This window comes from Anarhichas minor, unplaced genomic scaffold (genome assembly GCF_050575085.1).
Source record: "Anarhichas minor isolate MPS153535 unplaced genomic scaffold, ASM5057508v1 ptg000010l, whole genome shotgun sequence".
In the NCBI taxonomy this organism is placed as follows: Eukaryota; Metazoa; Chordata; class Actinopteri; order Perciformes; family Anarhichadidae; genus Anarhichas; species Anarhichas minor.
Genome location: NW_027466456.1, coordinates 13718286 through 13738870, shown reverse-complemented (window position 1 = coordinate 13738870; position 20585 = coordinate 13718286). Strand labels below are relative to the sequence as shown.

General features: G+C 41.4%; 2 protein-coding genes across 2 annotated transcripts in view; one reads left to right on the top strand and one right to left on the bottom strand.

Annotated features, from left to right (window-relative positions):
• hmcn1 (hemicentin 1) overlaps positions 1-8840 on the top strand; it is an 86095-nt gene extending 77255 nt beyond the window's left edge. Inside the window, exons 88-107 of the mRNA XM_076088660.1 lie at positions 118-288; positions 388-558; positions 1125-1295; positions 1442-1612; positions 1805-1975; positions 2076-2246; positions 2337-2483; positions 2639-2776; positions 2932-3053; positions 3330-3567; positions 3772-3834; positions 4453-4572; positions 4665-4799; positions 4897-5010; positions 5147-5275; positions 5386-5514; positions 6666-7034; positions 7245-7364; positions 7464-7590; positions 8439-8840. Coding sequence (XP_075944775.1) covers positions 118-288; positions 388-558; positions 1125-1295; positions 1442-1612; positions 1805-1975; positions 2076-2246; positions 2337-2483; positions 2639-2776; positions 2932-3053; positions 3330-3567; positions 3772-3834; positions 4453-4572; positions 4665-4799; positions 4897-5010; positions 5147-5275; positions 5386-5514; positions 6666-7034; positions 7245-7364; positions 7464-7590; positions 8439-8805 — 3344 coding nt within the window. The 3' untranslated portion in view covers positions 8806-8840. The remainder of the gene's footprint in view (positions 1-117; positions 289-387; positions 559-1124; positions 1296-1441; positions 1613-1804; positions 1976-2075; positions 2247-2336; positions 2484-2638; positions 2777-2931; positions 3054-3329; positions 3568-3771; positions 3835-4452; positions 4573-4664; positions 4800-4896; positions 5011-5146; positions 5276-5385; positions 5515-6665; positions 7035-7244; positions 7365-7463; positions 7591-8438) is intronic.
• A 1977-nt stretch (positions 8841-10817) lies between these two features.
• On the bottom strand, positions 10818-14810 carry arpc5b (actin related protein 2/3 complex, subunit 5B). The gene is made up of 4 exons (XM_076088311.1): positions 14537-14810; positions 13349-13421; positions 12977-13153; positions 10818-12821 (listed from the first exon to the last, which is right to left on the bottom strand). The coding sequence occupies exons 1-4, from the start codon at positions 14674-14676 to the stop codon at positions 12759-12761; spliced, it is 453 nt and encodes a 150-aa protein (XP_075944426.1). The 5' UTR covers positions 14677-14810; the 3' UTR covers positions 10818-12758.
• Positions 14811-20585: the final 5775 nt, after the last annotated feature.

The window sequence follows — 20585 nt, the reverse complement described above, 5'->3', positions numbered from 1 at the left end:
TATCGTTGTGCTGTATTTTTGAGCCAACTCTCATTTTAAAAGCACAGCAAACAATCATCCAAATGGACCAAATGGCAAAAGACATGTTGTTCTAACGTGCAGTCATTTGTTTTCCAGTTCATGGGGGCTACTCCGAGTGGTCAGAGTGGGGTCCTTGCAGTGTGTCCTGTGGTGTTGGGTCCCAAAAAAGGCTGAGACAGTGTAACAATCCTCTACCTGCCAATGGGGGACGTCACTGTGCAGGATTTGACACAGAAACGCGTAGTTGTCAGGGAAAGCCCTGTCCAGGTGGGGGTGATTTGATAAATCAGAGGATTCAGTACTTGTACAGGAGACTGTCCAAATGGCACATGTGGTAACAAAGTCTTTACCGTTGTCCCTCTACAGTGGATGGTAACTGGTCCGATTGGTCTCTCTGGGAGGAGTGTTCTCGTACCTGTGGTCAGGGCAACAGAACCAGGGTCCGGACCTGCAGTAACCCTCCAGCTCAGCATGGAGGCAAGCCTTGTGAGGGCAAGGCAGTGGAGGTCATCATGTGCAGTGTCAGACCTTGTCCTGGTGAGTGACCAGATGTAGTTCAGCAGAAGGCTGTCAGCTGTATGAATAGTTGGAATGAGGAGGTTCAACTGGCAGGAATGCTTGTTTCATCTTAACATCTTCACATCTCATATTTGTTTCAAATCACACTTTTCTCATCTTCTAAATACAAAAGTCAGTTCTTTACTGAAATAATGTTGCAATACTATTTATCTCAATTGTGTGACTTCCTATAATAAATCACACATTTACAATGGACAGGCTTTGTGCACGATTTTATTAATTGCCTTGATTTTCACAAGGTCTCAATAAACAAGCTTCCTTTATTTTGCCGGTTTGTGGGCCTTAACAGTGGTGGAAGGGCTATTTACATCCTACTCGAGTAAAAGGAGCAATACCACAGTGTAGAAATAGTCCTTGTATATGTAAAAGTACAAAATGTACTTAAGTATAAAGTGTCAGCAAATAGAAATACAAGTCAAGTACAACCACCTCAAAATTGCACTTATGTACTTGCTTTCCACCGCTGGGTCTAAATACATGACTCTAGGCCTGTATATATTGACTTTGTGTTTATACTCCTGCAGTGGCAGGTAACTGGGGCTCTTGGTTACCATGGAGCGCATGCAGTGAGAGCTGTGGTAAGGGTATGCAGTCCAGAATCCGGCTGTGCAACAGCCCTCCTCCAGCATTTGATGGGCCGCAGTGTGAGGGCACAGACACCCAAACACAAGTGTGCAAGGAGAGACCTTGTCCTGGTGAGGGCTCAGGGATTGTACTTAATGATAAAATCAAATTGAAAGAGATTTTATTCCATATTCAGACGTCTGTTCTTTACTGGATGGTGTAAAATCAGTATAAGTGACCTGCTTCTTCCTCCTCCTTCTTTTCTTGTGCTGTCCAGTGGATGGGAAGTGGTCATCCTGGGTAAGCTGGGGAGCCTGCAGTGTTTCATGTGGAGGCGGGACAAGACAGAGTACACGTCTCTGTGCCAGCCCCGTCCCTCAGCATGGTGGCAGACAGTGTGAAGGCAACGATGTGCACATTGACTTCTGTAATAGCGACCCCTGCCCCAGTGAGTCATATGAACTTTTATTTACTCTTGCTGCATTTCTAAAATCTAACTAGTATCATGTACTCTTTACATCTAAATGTAGAAATGTCTGTCTTGTGACTTGATTCTGGGTTTCTTTCCAGTAACGTACCTGCTCTTTTGGCTTATTTTTGTTCCTTTTCTATCTTTGACATTTTAATTTCTTACTGTCAGTCAGTGGTAACTGGGGTCCGTGGAGTAGCTGGGGCAGCTGCAGCAAGACATGTAACGGGGGTCAGATGAGGCGCTACAGGACATGTGACAACCCCAGACCTGCCAATGGTGGAAGAGCATGTGCAGGTGCAGATACACAGATACAGAGATGCAGCACAGCCAACTGTCCTGGTGAGTCAGCACGTTTAAGACCATGTTGGGGGTGAAAATGGTCCTAAATTGTGAGGCATGCAAGAACTGTTTTTTGGTGACTTATTGTATATTATTGCAGTTGACGGTAACTGGGGCTCATGGCAGCAGTGGGGAGAATGCTCCGCTTCCTGTGGCGGTGGAGAGAGGACACGTGTCCGTTTCTGTAATTATCCGTCTTCTAGCAACGGTGGTCGGCCGTGTCCAGGAGACTCCACTCAGCTGTCCAGGTGTAACAGTCCCGCCTGCCCAGGTGAGCCATTTTTGTAAATACAAATTGTACATGTTCGTAACTGAGCATTGCACTAAAAATGTTCTTGAATACTTTCTTTTCTTTTGTCAGGTGGAGCCCAGAAGGCACGAGGAAGCATCATAGGAAACATCAACGATATTGATTTTGGCATCGCTATCCTCAATGCCACCATCACAGACAGCAAGTCTGGTGGCAGGATCATTAAAGCCACTATTACTAATGTACCAAGGACATTAGGTCAGTTTTCCAACAGTTATATATATATTTAAATCTTCTTCTTTAAATGCACCAAATAGTACCTGCCTCCATGCAACTAGAGCACCTAAGTTGTTCTCTTGAACGTTCTCAATAAATCTAATAATAAATTACATTAAATATGCTTTTATTTCAAGGTCCTGCAATGAGAAAGCTCATCTCAATCCTGAACCCTGTCTACTGGACCACTGCACAGGAAGTAGGAGAGGCTGTCAATGGCAACACGCTAACAGGAAGCATCTTCAGGCGAGAGACACAAGTGGAGTTTGCCACGGGTAAGAATTGACAGGCCTTGGTGTGTCTGTTTTTATTGCTACAATATGACATGGTTAATGCAATTGTGAAAATGTTGACTGACGATTTTGGATGTGAATAATGCTAGTAGGGTAAAACGGAACTTGACAAACTGTCTGTGGGGTAATCTTGGTAGGTGAGATCCTGAGGATGACTCACATTGCAAGAGGCCTGGACTCAGATGGGGTGTTGTTACTGGACATGGTAGTGAACGGACACATCCTGCAGCTGCCCTCACATGCTGACATCAGCATCAAGGTAAATAAATAAACTATGCATGTGATTAGACTTTGTGACCTATTGATAGGTATGTTTATTACTTAGTAATAAATTGCAACTTGTATAAGATCTAGGCAAAAGTAGTAAAAGACCAAACATTGTGAGCGTAACAAATGCTGTATTTTCAACTCTATTTTATCCAGTTTACTACAAATGGCATATCCATTTCATCATTGCAGATGCCATATTGTGTGGAGCTATAACATGTCAAACTACTTTAAAGCTGCCTCACATGTTCCCTTTGTTTCGACTCAGGACTACACAGAGGATTACATCCAGACAGGCCCAGGCCAGCTGTACGCTCTGTCCACCCGCATGTTCAGCATCGACGGGGAGAGTGTGCCCTACTCCTGGAACCACACCATCTCCTACGACCTATCCAAGGGCAAGATGCCTTACCTCGTAGAGACGCTGCATGCCTCAGCCATCAGCGCTCAGTACCACCCCATGGAGGAGATGTTGGAGTATAGTATCCAAGCTAGTATCGCCAAGGGTGAGAATACCGTCCTAAGAAATTACTGGATTTATGAATTATAAATTGACTGGGTGAGCGATGGATTCAACAAGGCTGCTAAATTCATATTAGGCTATAGATTTTTCCTTTGTATGTTTGGTCCAGTCATCCTTTTAAATCTGATCTTGCTTTTTTTCCCCTGCATGTAATTTAAATTGAATGATGAAATGTTTATTATTCCAGGAGATCGCAGTAACCAGTGTCCTCAGGGATTCACGCTGGTGTCTGCTGGGCCCTACTGTGCAGGTAATGTTTATTAATGCATATTATGCTCTTCCCAATCTCGGGCTATTGATCTGACGACGGATAAGCCTCTCGGGGCAAGGGGCTATATTTCTGGGGTTCCGGTGTAGCCATTGTTCATCGTTTACAGTTGTTAACGATGAACGAATTGAGACGCAAGACAGGAGTTGGATTTGAGAGGCAACACGTACGACCGGATTATTTCACAAGTAGCCGGTTTACAAGCTAATTTTAAACCAATAAAAATCTAAATCATCGTCAGACGATTGCTGGTGGGTTCCGTCTCTTTTGCTCTCCACGCTCCTAGACTGCTTACCTGCTCAAACGTGATGGGTCAATACAACTCAGACTACAAACATAAATCAGAACGCTTCCGACCCCAAAATCTCAGAGAGAATCAGCTAACCAACATTGTAGTCTGTCGCTAGATAATAATAGTGATATGTTAAGTTAAAAGTCTATTAAAAATGTGCTTTTAAAGTCACATAGTGGATTTGAAAAGTGCCTTTATATATTGTCAATAGCTTATCCAAACATACTTAGCAGAACTTTATCACTGTATGCTTGAATCTTATCTGATTGTTGCCATATTGTTGTTTATGTATCATTTATGTGCCACAGATGAGAATGAGTGTGAGGTAAGGAACCCCTGTTCCCATGCCTGCCACAATGCCGTGGGAACCTACTACTGCTCTTGTCCCAGAGGCCTCACTATCTCAGCTGACGGCAGGACCTGTCAGGGTATACAAATCACTTCTTAATCAGTGCTCTCAGCGTTATTATCACACACACAGGTCATTGTTTAGCTAATTCAATGCTCTTCGTTCTCGTAGATATTGATGAGTGTTCACTGGGTGGGGACGTGTGCCACGATGGACAGGACTGTGAGAACACCATTGGCTCGTACCGATGTGTCATGCACTGTGGGCGCGGCTTCAGGAGAACAGCCGATGGTCTCAGCTGCACGGGTACATCAACTAGCTGCATTGAATAACTGAGGATTTGTTGTGAGTGTTGCTGATGTGAACCTTTTTTTTTTTTATAACTGTCCTCTTTGTTGCTTAGATGTGAATGAGTGCAAGGAGTCCAATCTGTGCAATCAACACTGTCTGAACACGATTGGCAGCTACCGATGCGCCTGCGAGCCAGGCTTTCAAATCAGGAACAGACGCTGTATAGGTGAGACAGCTTCACCTCTCCTTATAGTGCTTTATCTATACTATCATAACATAGGGATACTATTTTTTATTCATTTTTATATAATTGCATTCTTTGAAACAAAACACTTCTCTACTTCTCTCTCTGATCAACCCAGATATAAACGAGTGCAGGCAGAGGGTTTGTCGATCAGATCAGCAGTGTAAAAACACACGGGGTGGTTACACCTGTATTGACCTGTGCCCCAATGGTATGACTAAAGGTGCCAATGGGACCAAATGTGTAGGTGAGTATTCATAATTCAACTTTCTCTGAAGTACAATATTTAATAAAGTACAGACTGGGAAAGACTTTAGTTCTGCAGCAGGATTAACTTCTGTATCCTTTGTGCTGTAGACATTGATGAGTGCAGAGATGGCACTCATCAGTGCCGATACAATCAGATCTGTGAGAATACCAGAGGCAGCTACCACTGCACCTGTCCACGTGGCTACAGATCTCAGGGAGTGGGACGGCCCTGTATCGGTACGTGCATCCTTTTATGTCTCTTATGAAAATTAGAAAACATAAATCCAATATTGTATTCCTCATTTTCAGTATTGAGGCAGGTGGTACTTCCACTTTCTTGTATTCTGTTTAGCTGAGGATATTTGCCAAAGCATACAGCATGTTACGCAATGAACGTGTCAAACATTTGTGCACTGCACTTCCTGTCAGCTTGTCCGCTTCTACCAGCATACTTCTCTCTTTGTGTCAGAGACTCACTCCTGTTGAAAAACTAAAATAACTCCGCTGACATCTGCAACATAGCTCATTATATCCTGCCAGGGCTTGCTTACATCTCTAGAATGCTGTAGTTAAAACCGCTGACTAAATGATAACTTTAAAGACCCTGCAAAGCTTTAATGCATGGTATCAGGTCCTCTAAAGCTCTACATTGATGCTACGTCTACTTACCTACACTGTCAGATAGGAGTAGGAGAAAGGGTCAGGAAGGATTGCAGAGGAAGGGAACTGAAAATAAATGTGTCCTTCTGCAACACATCAACCATAAAAAGACCAGCACCATGACTTCACATCTCTGTCGGTCACTCTGTCCATTTCACTCTCTTCCAATCCTGACTTTTAAACTGTTACCTTTATGTGTTGGATCTGGCTATTTCCTGGAGTTGCTTTGTAATGGCATACATTCGCTGTTCCCCCTGTGACATCATTAACATTGTACGCTGATGTCTGTCTTTGTGAAATATTCATCTGGCATGAATTGGATTTTGTACCTGATATCAAATGTGAATTATATTTGATATTATTTACTCAGATAAAAGGTCAACTAGATTTAAAATGGAATTTGAAGTTATTATCTTCAAAGCATTACTTTTATTTGATATGAGAAGAGATAAGTCTCTCATTCAAATTAGACAAATGTATTTATAGCCTCAATACATTTCTGTCTTAGGGACATGGAAATGTATTGTTGTACAGTGGGGTAATTGACATATACCCTTTTTCCCCCTCATTTTCATCTCCCTCCTCTTTTTTCATGGCCCACACCACCTCGTTTGTTCTTTTCATCCCTCTAAACCCACATTTCCTGTTACTTCTGTACTCTTTTTGCACCTTTTTCTCCTTCTTTTCTGTCTATTCCTGCTGCTGGTCTTTCTTTATGCTGAGGGCAGACATAAATGAGTGTGAGCGGCTTCCACAGCCCTGTGCCCACCAGTGCATCAACACACCTGGCAGCTTCAAGTGCACCTGCCCGCCGGGACGCCAGCTGCTGGGGGATGGCAAATCCTGTGCTGGTCTGGAGCGTCTGCCCAGCTATGAAAGTTACTCATTTGGCTACCGAACATCACTATCCTCTCCTGAGCGCAACTCCTACCAGCGGCTGTACCACAACTTGGCCTCTCAGAGCTACCACTCCCACGCGGCCACCGCAAGGGGGCGCAACAGGAGCCGGAGCCGCAGAGAGACTCCCATACATTCCTCACAGCAGGGCTTCCTCGCTTGTCAGCAGGGGTTTGAGTCCAGGGGTGGCTCCTGCTTAGGTAACAATGGAGGACAGGCAGGGTTGAGATGAGGGAGAGGATGAAAGTTGTTCATAGAGGAACTGTCTCTTTGCTTTGCTGCTTGTGGGTTTGACTTGAATATAGAACTGAAAGCTTTAAAAAGTGTCTTAATATGTAATTTATGTTGTACGATTTTCCCTCTCATCATTCTATGGTTGTTTGTGTGTTTTGCGTGTGTAACTCCAACAGACATCAATGAGTGTGAGGTGAGGGATGCCTGTCAGCATGAGTGTATGAACACACCAGGAAGCCACAGGTGTCTCTGTCCTGCTGGTTACCGCCTCATGACCAATGGCAAGACCTGTCAAGGTGAGAACCACCAGCTACTCCCCTTTCCTTCCATCACCATCATTTAATGCTATTATAGCGTGTACAGTAATGACGATAAGCTGTTTGCTGTATTTACAGATGTAGACGAGTGCCTGGAGCAAAACATCCAGTGTGGAGTAAACCAGATGTGCTTTAACATGAGAGGAAGTTACCAATGTATTGATACACCCTGTCCACCGAACTACCAGAGGGATCCAGCTACAGGGTAAACCTTCACAGAAATACACTCAATTAGCTTATACAATTAGGATTAATCCATTAAAGTGATGAAACATAGCCACTCATTGTTTGTTCAATTTAAGGGGTTTGCAATTATGGAGCAGTTTGTATATTTCGGTTATTTTCAAACTTTAAAGGACCCGTGTGTAGGATTTAGTGGCATCTAGCGGCGAGGTTGCAGATTGCAACTGAATGTCCGTTCTGGGCTACTGTAGAAACACGGCAGTCCAACATGGCGGACTCCGTGGAAGAGAACCCACTCCGTGGGTGTTTCTTAAAGTCAAGGAAGGATTCTTCAAAGGCATTGACTGTTCCAATGCCTTGCAATATGTACGTCCTACTGCCTACTAAATAAACAATTAAGTATGATCTACTAGCAGACTGTTCACATTAAAGTAGAGAGCCATGTTCATCCATGTGCAGAGAGCTCACTTCTCATACTCAGAAATTCTTGCCATTCTGGCCCTCAAAGTGACATTCTCTATTTTAGGTTTACGGGTTGGAGAGGTATGTCATAAAATAACTCTGTATGCTGATGATGTTCTGGTTCTCAGTTTCACGTGATTAAGCATGAATGAAAACATAATTATGAATATTATATTCCATTTCTGCCACTAACTCCTATACACTGTTCATCCAAAAAACAACAATTTCTTCACAAAGCCATCCATTGTGGTGCGATATGCTGATAGTTTGGGTTTTATCTGCAAAGGTTTTTAGACAATTAGTGCTCAGACTTTGGGGTTAGTAAAGATTCTTGCTGTCTATCCTAGACAATATTAGTTATTTCTCTGCTTTTCCCACATTATACTCAACTCTCTATGTTGCGTCTAGGTTTTGCCTGAAGAATTGCCCACCAAATGACCTGGAATGTGCACTGAGCCCTTACGCCCTGGAGTACAAGCTGCTGTCTCTTCCCTTTGGCATTGCAGCCAACCAGGACCTCATCAGACTGGTGGCCTACACACAGGACGGAGTGATGCACCCCAGGACCACGTTCCTAGTGGTGGACGAGGACGTCGCGTTACCGTTTGCCCTGCGAGACGAGAACCTAAAGGGAGTGCTGTTCACCACGCGGGCGCTACGAGAGCCCCACACGTACCGCATGAAGGTCCGTTCCCTCTCCTACAGCGCAGACGGAGGCATTGAGTACCAGACTACCTTTATCGTCTATATCTCCGTCTCTGCCTACCCCTACTGAGAGCACTTTAAATGACACGAGACAACCGTGCGGAGATGAATTGCGTCCTAAATGAGTGAGTGGGTGTGGTTTTTGGAAAAGCAGCCACATCAGTAAACAAACTGAAAAGACTTTGTGTTCAGTGTGAGAGAGGCCAGTGAGTGCATACAGCCCTGAAGACACAAGGAAGTAGATTTAAAGTGGATACAATACAGGCCACTGGAGGTCAACAGGAGGCTTGGTTGAAACTGGCTATTCATTGGCTCTAATCCCTGGATTCCTCACGTCAATATGTCAGGACGTTTTCAGTGAAACAATTGATATTTTGTTATTTTCCCCTTCCCCTTCAGATTTATTTATAAGATCAATAAGATTTTGCTCCTCAAAGCCAAAGCGTCCACTGCAGGCTCAAAAAGTAGGCTTCATTCCTACTCAAGAAATCGTAGCTAGCCTCTTATTTACATCTACCTATTATTAACTTATTGGGAAGTGCTTGAACGAGAAAAATGGGCAGTTTTTGTTTAGCCCTTGCGTCATCAGTCACCAAAGTGGAGCAGTGACTGTTCAGATACGTTGCTTATTTTGGCTATAGAAAACTTGACTGTCACATATTGTACATCCTCAGGTAGCGGCCTAATATACACACACACGTGCATCAAAAACAAACCCTATCTAATTGTTACACTGATTACATCATCAATGTGCCATATACTGCTCCATCCAATAGTTGATACCGAGATGTATTTTATTTTTATGACTTGTACATATGTTTTTTTCTCATAATGTATTGCCATACTGTACGTATTGTATCAATTTTGTAATAAAAAATGAAATAAATGAATATTCACTGAAATCAAGCATAATGTATGTCTGCAGCGCTACTTCATAAAACAGCCCTGATCCTTATTAAGCAGTTCATACTTTAAAAAGTCTGAATTGATCAAACTACTTCCAGTGTAACTCTCCAGTGATCACATCATTTATTTATGTATTCTCTGCAATAGAGAATCACAGACGAGGATTTATCTTTTGTCGGCCATAACAAAATTCTACTTGTAACTTTTAAGATTCAATTTTATTTGTTTGAATTTCTAATATCTCTCCAAGAATGTTATATATTTATAATGTATCAATACGGATGAGATAATGCTAATATTAGCTGGAATTGAAGCAAAAAGCAGGTAGACAATGTAAATCAAAGACATCTTGAGGATAATTTAGTACAACAATTCAATATATGAAGCTGTGTAAGTGATTGCAAAAAAAGATAATATAAACATTATTCTTGATGTTTTCACTCCTGATAAATGAAAGAAAAAAGGTGTAATATCCTGTCAAATCTTTAAGTTAAATGCAAAAAATAATGGGCTAAAACGACCCTGTTCTGAATTATCATTTTGCTTCAGTTAACGAATCGTTCATGATGACCAATGACGTTTAGTACAGTCTACTCTGAAACACATCTAAGAAGTTGTTTGTACAGCAGCCATTTAGGAACAGATCATTCTTAAATTTAGAAGTAAAGGTGAAGGATTTTTACTTATATCTTTAACTTACACAGATTTCTGAAAGTATTCAGACACCATTACTTTTTTTCCCAATTTGTTATATTTCCCCCCTCATCAGTGTCACTCAATACTTTTATTAAACAGAAAGAAACCTGAAACATCACATTGACATGTATTTAGACCTTTAGCTCAGGTGGCTTCCATTTCTCTTGATCATCTGTGAGATGTTTCTGCACCTTGATTGGATCCACCTGCGGTCAATTCAATTGATTGGACACGAGGTTGAAGAAACCGCCTGCAGAGCTCTGAGACCAGCTTGTGTCGGGACACAGATCTGGGTGAGATCACAGTGGCCTCCATAATTATTAAATGTAAGAAATTATATTTAACATAAAGCTGCAACATTACAAGGGTGTCTCAAAACTTTCTAATTGTAGCTTTAAAAATACGTCACTGTTCACAGTGACATATAAACCCCGATTGTCTTTGTATTCAGCATACTTTGTTTAAGATAAGTCACAACAGTTGTTATCAGCAGTCACACCTTTATTAGTTTTGTCAAAAAAGCACAAACATAAAAAAGGGATATTGAGTAAGGCAGTTTGTACATCAGTTAGGGACGCTCCCTCGACTATAGGCGAGCATCTCCGACTAGAAATACATGAAGCAGAAGAAGAACTGGGGGCCGTTCTTTTTGTTTTCATGTAAAACTTTACTGCATTAGAAAAGGAATCGAATATCTGGATGAATCATCACTGATGACAGTATTCAAACATGAACACCCCATGTCTAAATATCAGCTTGAGTAGAACAGCTGTGATGTGTTTTAGAAAAAGCAACATCCATCCTGTGTTTGATTGGAAATGAGCACGAACAAAACATTATGCTGGAACTGAATTCCTCTGATCGCTGCGTTTACACAATATTTTCAAAACAGCATATTTTTTTTAACCATAACACACTTTGCTTGTATGTCCATTTATACTGTTTATAGCCGTCACTCCACCGCTTTGCCTTAAACATTCTTCTCTAATACACAGGGGCCACAAAATCATCAATGTAAGCATGAAAGCAGAATAAATCATTTGGCAACAGACGTAATCTACCGGGTAAGGCAGATAAAACTTTACATTTCCAGTTTTCCTCATATTATAAAATGTATGGAAATATAATACGACTTCCTACTGCTAGACGACACCGTGTGTGGAGGATCTGTGTAAATGAACAAGCATTAATTTAAACCCAGATTCAATACAAAAATCACTTAATGTTTCCAGAAGAGACATGCAACATGTACAAAAGACAAGTATGAAATGCTTGACATAATACTCAAAAGTGTGATCATGCAAACAATATATATATATATATATATATATATATATATATATTTTTTTTTTTTTAAATCGCCTAAGAGAGACAAAATATCAATTATCTCATCTTAGGTTCCCCTGCAAATCAAGCACACAAACCTTTTAAGCAATGGTTTTAATTTGGATCAGGTTGGGATTTGGCCCTGAGGCAAATAAAACAATAGAAAGACCAAGAGGAAAATATTTAATCCAGATTATTTTTCTGTTTTAAATACCTAAATAAATGCTGAGAAAGGATTCTCAGGGTGACGCGTCATTCCTGAAAGGACAGAAGCAAAGCCACATACTTCCCTGCACATGAGAGACTCGCACATGGGAGGGATGTGAAGAACAGTAAAATGGGATTAAGAAGAGTGGTGGTGGAGATGCATCGTGGGTAATAATCCTTAACTGGGGCAGCGTTAGAGGATGGATGACACCAACCCCCACACTCATCACGCTCCACAGGGTAAATGGTGACCCCCCCCCCCCGTGAGCAAATCCCCCACCACTCCATCTGTGACTGTGCTTTTTAAGAGCCTCCCACTGCTTAAGTGTTAACAGTTGGAGGCAATGAGAGGATTTACTGACTCATTCGGGCTTTTATTCCATCAGGATGGGAAACAAGTACTGTGATGTTGTTTTTTTCCTGAGAGAAGCAAACCCGGAACCCTCTGTTGTGTTTGTGTGGAAGTCAATGGAGGAATCATTGCTAAGAGAAAAAATAAAGACATTTTGTGGAGCAGGAATATGTTTTCTGCGTTCAATTGTGTTTTCTAAGATTTATCTCTAGTTTGGGAAACTCTGGTGTGTGGACCGAGCATGCAGTGTGTAGGACTGACATGGGGAGAACGGGGGGGGGATTCTGTAATTAGATGAAGGAAGCAGCACATGTGACGCTCTCTGTAGCACCCCGTGAGGAACATGATTTAGTCGGCCGTGATCATGAATGGGAAGAAAGAAGAAAAACACAAGTTTTAAAACCTAATGTGACCCAGATTTGACTTTGAACGCAGCAGGATCACATTGGGTTAAATGAGTTTTTCCTTTTCGTCCCTCTGACATCTGTTATGATTACATGGTCTCCTGTATGCGTCAGAGATCCTCCGCTCCTCTTTTAGACCGTCTTCCTCGCCGTTAGTACCCTGACGATGCTGCCCACTCCTCCAGCTGCCAGAGCCTGAAGGCACAGGACAAAAAACAATATGGTCAGGTTATTTTTATACATCTGAAACTGAGTTTCTGGTTGCTCATCCTGTATGCAGAGTTGTGGCATCTTGTTTAATCCATCTCAAACTGGCCTTTAGAGCCCCACCAAGGAGTGCAAACATTTACCTTTTCGTGCCACTGCAGTAGGACCGCGCTGCTGTTTTCTGACGGCCTCTCGAAGCCTTTGTAGATGTATTTCATCAGCAGGTCCACGCCGTTCTTGTCGAGGGACTGCACCCCTTTCTCAATGTCGCTGCTCTTAAAGGCGCTGAGCACCTTCAGCACCAAACCCTCGGCACGATCCTGAAAAGAAAAAAAGGGCAGATCAGTAAAAGTTCAGGAAAAAAACGTATATAGCTGCATTTCAAAATGGTCCATCAGCAGACATCGCCACGTTTAAATGGCCACACACACCTACGCAACATCAGCTACACTACCAAGACAAAGCCGACAAAGTTAATCATTAGAAGAACAAGAACCATTATTGACCGAACCCACCTTGACGTTCTGGTTCTTGGTGTTGATTGGCGGGTTCTTCAAGACGGCTTGTAAAGCCTGCATGAGATTTCCTGTGCGGGGAGGGTTAAGGATGCAACACAGCCTCCTAATCACAATGTTGAGCTACGAGCCCAAATATGATACATGAGCCATTACTAGTGTTTTTATAACTGTACTTAGAATCAGATCCTGATCCTGCCTGATGACCTGAGACCTGTCACAACAGTGTCCACTTCCAAATGCAAAGGTTTACGATCAGTGATCAGTGTGTGTGTCTGTGTGATGTATGTTTTTAGGATAGCTGTGGGTTCCTTGGGGTCTTTGCACATGTATTTTAATGTAAAACACACTTAATAACATTGTCTTCTATACAAGCATACAAATGAAAATGTCATTTTTTTTCAAGTCTGTCTTGAAACAATACTCACATGTTCATGCGTGCATTGAAAGTTGAGTTATTGCTTTGACTTACTGTATAACTCCTCCTCTCCATACCAGCTGTGAAGATATCCCTCTTTAGATCAACTTGAGTGTAAATAAAGGCCAGTCAGTTCGGTTTTCATGTTCCTATATAGAGTATAGTTATTGTGAGACATTCATTCTTCTGTACTGTAACATGTGGTGGGAGGAAACGGTCTTCTGCAATGAGGAAGTGCTGCACTTTCATGCCTTATAAGGCCTACATGACTGAAACTGCAGACTTCACAGAAACACCTCCGAGCCTTTCCGTAGACAAGCGTACCCTAACAAAGACTGCTGTACCAAAGAGAAAATACATTTGTTTAGCACGTGAGCCAAACTTCTGTTTCTGCAACACTTGTTCTTACGAAGCTAACATGCAAAACCACAACGACGTCGCACGAGTACTCAAAGAACACGGCGGTTAATTAAAGCGTTAAGAGGTTAAATGGTGAACTTCTAACGTTAGTTGTGCAAATCCATACTAGCTTGGATGTACATACATTTTAAAAAGAAGCCTGTTCCGTCTTGGAGCAGAAATCCCTGGAATGTGACAGCCAGGCAAGTCTGGACACTGGCCTGCTTACTAAAACGCCCATTCAAACAAGAAGCGACACATAAAGACGGAATATGCGGATAAATCGCAGCCCCAAAGACGCAGACTTTGTTGGCTGTGTCTGGTTTTCCTACGCATGCTAACAGACCGGCTAGCTAATCATGTAAGGATATTGTCTGATGAGGGAGTCCACCTCTGCCTCGTCGGGACCCAGCTGGTTCTCCCCTCCTTCCTCCTCGTCCACAAATTTGTTCTCGTCGTACTCGTCCACGTCCACTCGCCTGAAGCGGGCGGCCACGGTGTTCTTCGACATGTCGGTAGAGTTTTTAGGACAAGGGTACAAGCTCAAGTCCGGCCTTTTTTTTTTCTCTACTGTGCTTTTCTTTGATACGGGGCTGTCACAAGCGAGCAGCTTCCTGACTTCCTCCCTTTTCCACTGGGTGTTGTTTTTTGCTTCCGCGTATATGACATCGCCCCTAGTGGGCAAAATGTGAAACTGCAGGTCATCGTCTGTAGTTCTTATATTTGGTCGATAGAGGGCGACAAGACACAAGAAATATAACCGCTGGTGAAAACAGCTCACTGGCAACATAATCTATTTACTGCAAGTCAAAGTCATGAGCCAACCGCTGTTTTGACAAAGCACCAGAAACGTTAATACATATAAAAAATAAAACCACAAGGTTTCCATTTTTCTATTTATTTAGCTGTGGAATTTTTTTGTAAATGAAGTAATTAAGTAAGTGTTGTTCCAGAGTCTTCTTTAGAATAGAATAGAAATATACTTTATTCATCCCCAAGGGGAAATTTGTCTGTGGCAGCAGCAAACAGGGTTACACAATAAAATAAAAATATTAAGTATGGAAAATGCACAATATATACAATATAATAAAATAACAGAGCAGGACCTAATAAATTTAAGAAAATAAAGTAATAAAAATGCACAGTATATACACTAAATAGAATCGTATTAAATTAACTAAGTAGGAAAAAATTAACAAAACAGTAGTGCACAAGATCACCAACAGCATCAACAACAGTGTAGCAGTGTTATAGTCTTGTGTTTGATTTGGCCAGAGGTGATATATTATAGTCTAATGGCAGTGGGCAGGTATGAAAAATTCCTTGGAAAAAACAAACAAACCCATACACGAATACAAAAAGAACAGTAACATGGCCATATACTAATTTACATTCAACTTTATTGTCATTTTACTTGCATACAATTAACAATAGTCATATATTCCAAGATAGTTTAACGTTTTATTAGTATACAATAAATTGCTGTAAAAGTTGGGTGCCAAAATATTTTAAGATGCTGGATCATAAGGAGGTGGATAAAGAAAAAAGAAAAATAAACTCACATAAAACTTTTAGCACCAAATGGTTTTGCCTTCAGCAAAAGAATACTAAAAAGTTTGACCATTAACAATTTTAATAATCTACAGAGTCGGTGAAACTATTTCACCATTTACATAATATACATTTTTTTAGCAGCAAATGTTACAGCCATGTTACAATATTTTCATATTGTTGGTTGCACAGTCATTTTAACAATTAGTTTCACTGAGATAAAGATATCCCTTTCCAGAAAAACATGTGTACAAGAATATTGCTCACATATACACACACACACACACACACACACACACACACACACACACACACACGGTGGTGCCGTAAATGTGTGATTCCTCCCTATGATGATGAGGATTTAGTCTGCTTTATCTGATGGAATCCAAACAGATGATCTTCACAAACAGCACGTGTGTGTACGTATGTGTGTGTGCGTGTGCATGTGCGTGTGTTTACTGAGTCACTGCACCCACTGACTAGGTCAGTGGCGCAAGTATTTATTTAAGTTGGCCACTAATGTAGACCACCGCCTCGGCTCCGTGATGTCAGGGTTTTCCTGCGTCACGTGAAAGTGCATTTTTGTCTTTGCAGGAAGTAAGACACACTTTCCATGTTGTTAATGCACACACTCATCTTAATTTGAATCAGAGAGACGATTTGGAGTAAACACAAACAGATATATCCACTTGTCAAACTGCCAGAAAAATGGGTGAAAGTTGTGACGCCTTCCAACCTTCTCATCCTCGAACTCATATGAACTCATGTTAACTTCTGGATGGCGGTCCTGTGATGTTTCCAAGGGTAACAGGCACACAGTAGTATGTGTGGATCCTGACCAAGACAAACTAGTTTATGACACACACAGGCCGCTTCTGGGAAGTATGGAAAGTGGGATACGCCTACGTTTTATTGATACATTTTTTTTGTTGGAAATGGAATTTTTAATTTCCTTATCTGACCTGTCTAGACTGCTGGGCATTTGCCTCAAGGGGTCAAAAGCATAAGCAATGAAGCAAGTACTGCAAAATGCATTCCCATCATTCAAATAGGGGGAGCAAATGTTTTGCTTCCCAACTTTTTGTCTTTAAAAAAAACAAACTTACATCAAACAATCCTTGCAATCAGGTAATTATATTTAAGTAGCTTATATCAATGATCATTTTACTATTTTCAGCAAATCACAAAAACAAGTAATAAAAAAAATCACACATTTTTGGACCGACCTTTGAGTTGGTTCAGTCGAAGCCGTTGCTTTGGGCGTCAATCACAGTCTGTCAATCCACACAGGAGCCTGACGGTAAGAAAAAGGTAAGAAACATTTAAGGTGGCAATCCTTCAGATTTCAGTCCTGGTTGATAAAGAATTAATTTCTGAGTGAAAGCATTGGAATTGTTCTTAGAGTTTAGCTTTTTGTTGATACTTTCGCTTCCAGTTTTCATAATTATTTGCATAGTTTTGTCTTTTTGTGTAGGTCCATACTATTGAGAAATACAGCATTTTTTTTCGGGAATGTCGGCATTGACACCCATTTGATGATACTGCAAATATATAAATATTGCAGTACTTTCATCAGTGGGCCATTATAGGCTCAAACACCATTGTGTCACCTCCTTCTGTGATTTATTTAAATTGAATTCTTCGATATTACCATTTAAAAATAGAACATAAGAAAAGACTTTAACCTGTGTGGCCCACTGACTCCAGCCAAACTTCAAATCAGCTAAAAAATATGATTGTAGCTGTCTCCATAATGCCGAACTGATTTTTCAGTTCCAAATCAAAAGACAAGACAAGGCAAGTTTATTTGTATAGCACATTTCAACAACAAGGCAATTCAAAGTGCTTCACATAAAACCATTAGAAGCATCAAAACGTAAGGCAAAAGAAAAGGAGATTTAAAAACAATTAAGAACATTCATTGAAACATTAAAAACAGTCATTAAAACACTACAAAGCAGTGTAAGAAATAAAATACAGTAGTAAAATGCAGAAATGCAGGAAATTGATTAATATCCTTGAATCTGGTTGAATTAAAGGCAGCAGCAAACGGAAAAGTCTTGAATCTTGATTTAAAGGAGCTGAGGGTCTCAGCAGACCTGCAGCTTTCTGGGACTTTGTTCCAGATATGTGGAGCAGAAAAACTGAACGCTGCTTCTCCGTGTTTAGTTCTGACTCTGGGAACAGAAAGTAGACCGGTCCCAGACGACCTAAGGGGTCGGGATGGTTCATAAGGTAGCAGCAGATCAGAGATGTATTTTGGCCCTAAACCAGTCAGTGCTTTATAAACCAACAGCAGGATTTTAAAGTCAATTATTTGTTGGACAGGAAGCCAGTGCAAAGACCTCAGAACTGGAGTGATGTGATCCACCCTCCTGGTCTTAGTGAGGACTCGAGCTGCAGCTTCCTGATTGACCTTTTACAGAGACCTGTAAACACACCGTTACAGTAGTCCAGTCTGCTGAAGATAAATGCATGGACAAGTTTTTCCAAATCCTGTTGAGACACAAGTCCTCTAATCCTTGATATATTCTTCAGGTGATAGGAGGCTGATTTTGTAATTGTCTTGATGAGGCTGTTCAGGTTGCGGTCTGATTCCATAACTACACCCAGATTTCTGGCTTGGTTTGTGGAGTTGTCTCTTTTAATTGGAATGTGGCTATTAATACTTTGCATTAGCCCTGTCGATATTGTTATTTGGGATATAGTGGAGGGTTAATCCAAAAGGTTAGGTGGTGTAGAAATGCAGGATATTTGATTGAAATGACGCCAGACCTCCCGCCATTTATGTAACTTTCAAAGCTTGCTCCCCAATTTTACAACATAACCAGGCGCCCATCATCATCACTTAATGTATTACGCATTCTGGACCTTCCATTCCCTCCAACACACACGTGCACACACACACACCATATCTGACTTATCTGACTCAGGAACTGATCTGTTCCAGGGCAGTAAGAAAGTGTTGCTCACTGCACCAGACATGTCTCTGTGGATGTAAAACTAGAAAAAGCAGGATATTATGATTGGGAAACGGAGGAGTCTCATTTAACCTCCCACCACTGCTCTCCTGTAGACAGTCAATAGATACCCTGCATGAAAACGTACACATTTATTTTCCTTCTCTCTATCCATCGACCTTCCACTCCCTCTCTCCCGCACGCGCGCACACACACACACACACACACACACACTTCCTTGCGTGCATTGGTCATGAGTGTCCTCATTGTGGGCTTTGTGGGGTGCCCCAACCCGTCTGCGCTATGTGAATGACTCAGCACATCAAAAGGCGAGGATACAGGCACATACATGACCTTCACGTGAATGTGCAAATTAACAAGCCCTTCCTGCCGTACAGCGGGCACTGAGACAGACAGGCATTGCAGAGGGGATGAACTTTAAAAAAGCCTCCGAGAAACTGTCTGGTCTCCCAGATTTCAATGTCAAATCCGTTGGGCGCCGGGCCAGGTGCTTCCATGCCAGAGAAAATTACTAACAGCATTGCAAAGCATCCTAAGCACTTAATAAGTACTTTCATATGAGGGGAATATTGCTCTTTGATGATGATTTAATTGGGGAATGTAATTAATTAGTGGTGCTGCGTTGGAGCAGGTCTTCAGCCTGGGAGGGACTGTGGGTGGCTTCTTGCTTTCTGGAGGCGAAGGTGGTTCTGGTGTGTTGTTTTGTAACATCACATTAAGCTACTTAGGACATGTTTGCAGCATTATAACAGTGATGCTGATGCTTTCAGATTTGTTAAATAACACATTATCAGCCGACTTCTGACTAGATATGAGGGAAGCGATTGGTTGCCCCGTCGCTCAGAGGTCCCTGCGGCCGATCGACCCGGTCACGGCTGTTCTCTGTCCTGGCCCCACAGCGGTGGAATGAACTCCCCACTGACGTCAGGACAGCAGAGTCGCTGCCCATCTTTCGGCGCAGGCTGAAAACTCACCTCTTCAAGAAGTACTACCCTGAGCACTTATTGTATTCATATTAGTTTGTTTCACTTATTGTATTCGTATTAGTTTGTTTCTGCACTGTACGTTGGCTCTGGTTTATGCTCTTAGATGCTTGTTTAAGAAAGGAGATGCACTTATGACTTCTGGTGACTAGCTGTTCTCTTGAATACCGATGTTGAATACACTTATTGTAAGTCACTTTGGATAAAAGCGTCTGCTAAATGACTGTAATGTAATGTAATGAAGCTAGTAAGGACTTTGGACACAATCACTGACAAAGAAAATACAAAGAAAATGTTCTTTCTACACCACAGTAGTACTACGTATCCATGCAGATAGTTTTGGTGTCGTTTGGAGATATCCAATTTTAGGATTTAATTCTTTACAGCACATAAAATGCACAATTCAATGTGCATTTTAAGGTTCAGTGAATCCAAAGTACAAAAAACACATAAACCGTGGCTCTTAACTTTACAAGTTTTAACCCATGCAGATAGTTTTGGTTTTATTTTGTGTCTGAGATTTCTGCAACCTCCCCAATACAGTGGAGGTAAATGGAATTGCTCACAGCAGGGACAATATTTTGTTTTTTAAAACGGACACTCAAAACTTAAATAAAACCAATACTATTTTAATGGAGAGAGATACCACCCGAGGTAACACAAATGTGTTATTTTTTTGTAATTTGATGAACCAACCCTTTAAATTTACACAGTTAGAGCATGTTGAGTAATCTAACTTTTTATAAAGTATAAATTGTTTTCAAAGTAAGTTTTGACCATAAGATTTGCAAACATATGATCTACTCGACTTTTACCGACATCTTAATGAATACGTTTTCATCGTAACACTCAAGAGTTTTCCTGTTGTAGGTATTAATACAAATCCTGGCCAACTGCCAGATTGC

Excerpts from the sequence above, each read along its gene's own strand:
- arpc5b (XM_076088311.1), bottom strand. The coding sequence starts at position 14,676 with ATGTCGAAGAACACCGTGGCCGCCCGCTTCAGGCGAGTGGACGTGGAC. Across the intron at positions 13,422-14,536 it reads GTGGACTCCCTCATCAGACA|AGGAAATCTCATGCAGGCTT; the intron begins ATATCCTTACAT and ends CCCTCCCCGCAC. Across the intron at positions 13,154-13,348 it reads CCAAGAACCAGAACGTCAAG|GATCGTGCCGAGGGTTTGGT; the intron begins GTGGGTTCGGTC and ends TTTTCTTTTCAG.